Below are 7,313 nucleotides of genomic sequence, written 5' to 3'. Positions count from 1 at the left end.
ACAAGGTGAAAGATACTGCCACAAAACCGGGGGTTCAGAAAAAGGGGAGAAAGAAAAAAATGTAGGTAAAGATTAGCAAGCCATGTATGCAGTGGGAGGCAGCCTATGAGGGAACAGGGACCTTTGATGACACCAGTAAGGGTTTGGTTGCCAATTGAACTCAGCCAGGCTCAGGACAGACACCCCCAAACAGCTCTGGTGTATCAACTCCTCAGGGAAGCTGCCCCCTCCCTCCTTCCTCCTCTCTCACCCTACTCATCCTTCTTTTACTCTGCCCCCAGGGTGAAGAACTGGGGAGGAGATGGGCCCTTCATGGCCATTCACATCCCTAGTGCTGATGATAAAACAAACCAAACCAAGCAGAAAGAGTTCATAGAGTAAGAACAAAAAAAAAAAAAAAAAACTGAGTGAGTTATAAGGTCACAAACACTCCCTGAAACCATCGGCTCAAATGAACCCCAGGGTCATCAACACAGAAACAGCATGGAGTTTGTCTGGTTTCCTTTGCTGCTAGCTCAGGCCCTTGGTCATGCTGTGAGATGGGTGTTTAACCACCAAGTCCACCCTTCCAGAGAGAACAGGCCTCTTTGTCTCTCTATGGGAACAGGGAGATCTCTGAGTGATGTGGGAAGAAGGGAATGAATGAGGTGAGGGAGTACAGGGGAGCTGGAGAGAGGACCAGAGGGGAGTCCAGCAGACACTCAGGCCACGGGGTAACCACTGCAGGATGCCTCGGGAGCACAGGCATGAGCAGTTCAACTTCATAGAGACTCGCAACCTCCCCTCGGCTCCCGCCGGTTGAAATCTACTCAAATTCCCAGAGAACCAGTCTTTTTCACTGTGTCTCCTGCTCGATGCCCCTCGGGGCCTGTTGTAGCATCACCGTTATTCTAGAAATGCCTGTAAATAACTCTGTCTGGTTTCAGGATAAGCAACGGAAAGGTGCACAGGCCAGGATGCGCCTTTGACTCGGGCCCTGGAAAAAATCAAACTCTGTGGGCACTTGCTGCTCCTCTGCTCTTCCGTCTTCCCTCTTCCGAAGTGGAGCAACCAACCATTCCGTGGTTACAGCAAATGCGCTACCCCACCCCCACCCCCGGGGTGGGGGTGGGGGTGGGGGTGGGGGGCGGGGCAGTTCAGAAGCCAGCTTTGAAATCTGAGTCCAAGCCCAACTACGTTATCCACCATAAAAACTTACCAAGCCAACCTCAGCTTCTGTATCTTGAAACGAAGGCAGAAATAAACTCTAGGTGCTGGCAAAATTGCAAGAAGATAAAATGAGATTACTTCAGCAAAATACTCACTCAGGTCTCTTGTTTTGCTGCTGATGCTGCTGTGCCTACCATTACTGTAACAATGGCCACATAAACAGGCTTCGGTTACTTCACAATTAGTCAGAAAATTTTTCATAAAATAGGATCCCAACTCCTACTTTTATGCTATAAAACTGTATTTATGACATCAAAAAGGCATTATGGTTGAAAAGGTTTTCCCAAATGAGTAGAATTCTGACAACACACTCGTGTAATAAACATCAAGTTCCGAAGCAAACTATTTCTTTGTGTCTATCTCAGACGTCACAGACATAGTAAGTAGAACAAGGAGTTCTATAGGTTCTGACAGACTATAGATAGGCTTTCAATGAGATGCATCTCCACGCATAAAATGCTGCCCAATAAACCCCTGTGGCTTCCCCATTCGAAAGATTTCAGCCAGCCTGCCAGGACCAGTTAGCTTCTTGTTACATCTCCAAAATGGAGTCTGAGGTTCCATTCCCTCTGCGTGGGATGGAACTATGCTATTGGTCTGGCAATGGTTAGTGTGTCTCCTTTTGTGGTGTGGTGTTTCCGTATAAAAGCGGTCTATGGCCCTTTGAAAATGCTGGCTCATTTTCTGGCTGCAGGCACCCCTGCCTTAGAGACCCGGCGCTCACTACTCTGCATGATGCCTATCTGTGTGTTTGTGTACTCCTCCCTTCCCCCAGGTCCCTCTCATTTTCAAGTTTTATCCTGAAAATACAAATTATTATGGAATTCAAACTGCACTGGAAATACACCTAGATAAGGTATATTGTTCATTTATATAACTCAAGCACCTACGTGTTTAATCATTTTAATTACTGTACATGTAACAGAACAATTTGATTATTAATGTGTTTTTTCTACCTGCCTAACACAAGCATCTGGAACAAAAAACTAGCATATCATTGGGTATATTCAAAACAAAGCACACATGCACATGCAGATACACACGTGGGGGGTGCACATGGGTACATATGTATGTAAAAGTCAGACGACAATCTGGGGTTTCATTCTTCAATGCCATCTGCCTTTTTGACACAAGGTCTTTCACTGTTCTGTGGTTCCTCAAGTAAGCTAGGCTGCCCAGTCAATGAGCCTAACTCTGCAATCACACACATGTAATACCATGCCTGACTTTTTTTTTTAACAGTAGGTTCTGAGGTTAGAACCCGGGTCCCCATGAGAGCACGTTACCAAGCTATCATCTCAGCTGCCATGAAAACATTCTTGATGTCGCAACAGGAGCATTTCCCTTCTGTGGTGGTCGGAATGAAAATGGCCCCATAGGCTCACAAGGAGTGTGAGGTATGGCCTTTCTGGAGTAGGCGTGGCTTTGTTAAAGGAAGTGGGCTACTACTGGAGCAGGCTTTAAGATTAAAGAAGCTCAGGTCTTGCCTGTGTGTTTTAGCCTCCTTCTGCCTGCAGATCAAGATATAGAACTCTCAGCTCCTTCTCCACCACCACGTCTGCCTGCATGCCACCATGCTTCTCGCCATGATGATTCTGGGCCTAAATCTCTGAACTGTAAGCCATACCCAATTAAATGTTTTCCTTTTTAAGACAACCATGGTCATGGTTGTGTCTTCACAGCCATAGAAACCCTGAGACACCTTCTGATATTTACTGGGATAATAGGATATTTTATTCCGATATTTATGGGATAATAGAATATATTTACTTGACATAAAACATACAAACACAGCATTCTCCATACTGAATTAGAAGTTTATTGAGCTCCCAATTCCCATGTCTGGAACATGAACATGGATTTACATGCATTGTCTCATGTTGTAGATCTCACATGCATGTCGTCTTCAGTCAGCTGGGCCTCTGCTCTATCGTCAGTAATTTAGAGTTAGCTCAATGTGAGTGAATGGTAAGTACAGAATGATGCATAAGCCGTAGCAATAAATCCTTCCCAATATCATTTACTTTTTTCCCCCAAAAAACCATATTACAACTCTCTCTTGTAAAAATAAATTTCAGAACAAGGCATTTAATTGACCTCACTTGAGAAAAATAAAGATAATTTCTATCAGTTCAGAATTCAGCAATGAATGTCCAACTATGGCTAAAAGGTACACCCTGAGAATTAAATGATTTATTTGAACAAACCCATTAAGGTTTATAAAGCTGTGTTAACCTAATGTCAGGAAGGGACACAAGATATCGGTGCAAATGCCCCTGCTCACTTTGCGGTAGAGTTCTCCAGGGATGCGGTATTGTAAACATCCTCATTGTCTTCGATGCTAGAAGCGTCTGTGGAGTCAGGCTCGCTGACCACGATGCCAATGGAAGACAGACTGGTAATGAAGGCATGAACTTGCTGTGCATAAACGTCCCTGATGTTAAAGTAAGGTAGCTCGGGGCACTTCTCCGGTGGGTCCTCACTGCACTGGTCCACATCCATGTCCTTCTGCTTCTGGTAGTACTTGGAAAACTTGTTGAAGATGATGGTGATGGGAAGGGCCACCACCAAGATGCCACAAATAATACACGTGCTTGCAATGATCTTCCCGGCTAAGGTGATCGGATGGGTGTCTCCATAGCCCACCGTGGTCATACTGATAGTAGCCCACCACCAGCAGATAGGGATGCTGGTGAGACTTGATGCAAGTTCATCCTTCTCCACAGAGTAGATGAGCACGGAGAAGATAGAAATACCCACCGAAAGGAAGAGAAGCAGTAGCCCCACCTCATGGTAACTGTGCCTCAGCGTGGCCCCAAGAGACCGAAGCCCTACCGAATGCCGGGCAAGCTTCAGAATTCGAAAAATCCTCATGAGTCGGAGGATTTGGACCACCTTGCCCATGTTCTCAATGTCCTCACTCTCTTCTTCCTTGGTGTCCACAGCCAACGTAGCATAGAAGGGAATAATGGACACGAAGTCGATGATGTTCAGAGGGTTTTTCCAGAACTTCTTTTGAGAAGGGGCAGCGACCAGCCGGATGGCCAGCTCACCAGTGAACCAGGCAATGCATGCAATCTCCACTCCCTCCAGCACAGGGTCATCCACTTCTCCATCCTCATTCTGGAATTCGGACATGCTGTGCACGCACATGGCCACGATAGACGCCAGCACCACACTCAAGGAGGAGATGGCGATGAGCTTGGCGGACAGGCAATAAGCTGGGTTTTCCATTCGAATCCAGATTTTCTTTCGGAGCTGACCAAATCTCAGCTCATCAAACTTCTCCAGCTCTTTCTCAAAGAGAGAGGATTCTTCGAAGGAGGAGTCCGTGCTCACATCGTTGCTTTTCTGGTCCCAGTCTTTGTCGTGGCTTTCTTCCTTCCGCTCTTGGTAACGGCTGCTGCAGCAGGAGTCAATGAAGAGCTCGTTGATACCCCAGTACTCGATCTCCTGGCAAAAGGAGAACACGCACAGCTCCTCCATGACGTGCAGCTTCCCCGTGTAGTAAAAGTTCAAGACGTATCTGAACAGGGAGGGGTTCCGATCAAAATAGTACTCTTTGTCGGCCACACTGTAGTCATCACACAGCTCCAGTATGGCCTCCTCAGAATGGCAGGTCAGCAGCTTCCCCAGCCTTGTGTGAGGGAACCGCAGGAGGGTACTCTGGTCCACAGACTGCTTAAAGCCCCCCACGTTCAGGTTGACAAGTTCCTCGTCTTGTCCAGGGCGATGGAAAAACTCACCAAACACCATGATGGATAGAGGAGGCAGAGTGCTGGCCAGGAAGGGAGATGCCCAAGATCACATTGCACCTGGAAGGAGCACAAGACAGTATTAGCCTGTGCCCAGCCCTGCGCCATCGGGACTTATTTTTAATCTGCCCTTTCCAGAATGATGAGCTGACTGAAGGCAAAACAGGAAGTGCATTGAGAAGAAGAAAAGCACATTCTGGGGGTCTCTGGAAGGGCTTCAAAAACTTGAGCTTAGAAATCTAGTTTTATAAAAGAAAGCCTGCAGCATCATTTCATGAAGCCTAATTCCCTTTTCTCTATTAAACACTCAAATTTCATCTTCTGTCTTTCTCATGAGCTCACTCTCAATCTCTCTCTCTCTCTCTCTCTCTCTCTCTCTCTCTCTCTCTCTCTCTCACACACACACACACACACACACACAGGAAAAGAGAGAGAGACACTAAACAGCCATGTAATTTTGATCATTTACTTGCACAATATAAACACATCTACAATCTTGACCCTGACGTTCTTGATAAGTCAGTTACTGTAGGGCTTGTAGCCTACATCTGTCCATCCTAAACTTAGCTGCCCACCCAGAGAGCACGCTCCTCTTCTCCACATTTGATCCATGGGAGACAGAGATCAGCTCTTACAGAGCCTGTGAGTTTCACGTTATGCTCCCGCGATGTGCTGCTTTAGGAGAGCCCATTATTTGTGTTTGGACACTGACACTCAAGAGGATATAATTATCTCCCCGTAATTAAGCACCTTATATCTTGCAGATATCATTACACTTTCCAGGATGGGGTTTCAGGGTTATCAGTGTGGAAAGAAACTGGCTGGGGAAGACCTTTTCAAGTTAAACATACTCTGTTTCCTGACACACACCGCTTCTTCTTCCATCTCTGCCCTCTTCTCATAGTTACCTGCACAGCATCGTCCAGAACTATCGCTCCATCGATGGTCTACACTGGTTGGGCAAATGACCCGCTTCTAGTTCTAACAGCAAAGTATATCAGATCCATTCCTCAGAGAGAAAATATGGGGAGGGACTAGAGGAGTAAAGATCTGTTTTTAATTTTATGAATATATATATGTGCCACAAGTGCACAGGTCCCCTTGGGAGCCAGAAGAAGGCATGGATGGCCCGGAGCTAGAACGTCAGGCAGTTGCGCACTGCCTTCTATGAATGCTGTGAACTGAACCCAGGTCCTCAACAAGAGCAGCACAGCTGATTAAACAGAATGGGAAAGGGAGCTCTCAGCAGAGGATTATCAGAGGTGGGCAGCAGGAGGGCTAGGATTTTATTCTGTTGGCAAGACTATAATGAACTGAGTTCCCATTACAACCTGACACTGTCACCTACATAGTTTATGCTCAAGAACCATGGAACTGAGTTACAAGGGGAAAAAATATATATCTCAGTGTTGGTATCGGAGCCACTGTCTTGAATTGTGTGCAGCCAACAGGCTGCAGGTTGGACATGCTTACAAGTAAAGGGTCTTGCTTGACAAGTGTGCTTGTGACCGTGACTTAGACCCGCTCAGACTCAGCCTTCCGAGAACAGTCCATGACACTGTACACAGCCCTCACCATGCTCCTTGGACACCAGATCCATAAGTAAAAACAGCTTTCTTTAAAACTTGAAAACCAGTAATAAAATATGGGTTCCACTGGGGGAAAATTGGAAGATCTCGACAGGAAAAGGTGACGAACATGAGAAAGGGGTGCACAGCACCAGGGTAAAGTGGGGACGTGAAATGGATGTGCTGGGGACACTGAAAAGAGAAAGCATCAAGTTCTGGAGTCTACAAAACAAAACTGACAGGACACAGCAATTGGTGGAAGAGAAGACAGAAATGCATAGGCAGGGCAAAGGAGAATATACTCGCTAATTTGCTTCCACTTGGGGACAGTAGTGTTATTCAAGGACACAAAGATCGGGAAGGAATGTCTCCTACAGTCAACAAAAGCTGCCAGCAAGAGGAAAGGCTCCTGATCTGAAAGAGAGAGGGATTCAGCACAGGTCATGTCACAGCCTTGAAACAGGGCCTCTGCCATCCAGTCCAAGAGAAAGTCTACAGTCATAAAAAATACTCAGGTGTTTGCCTCCAAGACACCAGCGCTTCATGAAGCCAAAGACCAGGGCATGGCTAATGTATCTTTAATAGATCTGCTGACCCCTTCCAAAAATTCAATTTGCCTTCCTCGGCTTGCTGTTTTTAATTAGGGATCTTCTTTGAAAGGCCTAAGTCAGGGCTGTTGCCTTGGTCCAAATATTTATGTAACGTTAGGTCTCCGCTGGCCAGGGCAGGCTAATGGCACAAAGAATTGGAAAATGTTCCTAGGAGCTAGTTCAACTAAGCT

At 46.3% G+C, this 7,313-nt stretch overlaps 1 protein-coding gene across 4 annotated transcripts in view; it reads right to left on the bottom strand.

The window, feature by feature from the left end:
• Positions 1-2,979: 2,979 nt before the first annotated feature.
• The window catches only part of Kcns3 (potassium voltage-gated channel modifier subfamily S member 3), a 44,654-nt gene continuing 40,320 nt past the window's right edge, over positions 2,980-7,313 (bottom strand). For all 4 annotated transcript variants that reach the window (XM_041639393.1, XM_041639394.1, XM_041639395.1 and 1 more), the window contains one exon: positions 2,980-5,024. In XM_041639393.1, coding sequence (XP_041495327.1) covers positions 3,490-4,965 — 1,476 coding nt within the window. In that variant the 5' untranslated portion in view covers positions 4,966-5,024 and the 3' untranslated portion in view covers positions 2,980-3,489. The remainder of the gene's footprint in view (positions 5,025-7,313) is intronic.

This window comes from Microtus oregoni, unplaced genomic scaffold (assembly GCF_018167655.1).
Source record: "Microtus oregoni isolate MIOR12 unplaced genomic scaffold, Mior012 000058F_ref0000040, whole genome shotgun sequence".
Taxonomy (NCBI): Eukaryota; Metazoa; Chordata; class Mammalia; order Rodentia; family Cricetidae; genus Microtus; species Microtus oregoni.
This window is presented reverse-complemented; position numbering and strand designations above follow the sequence as displayed.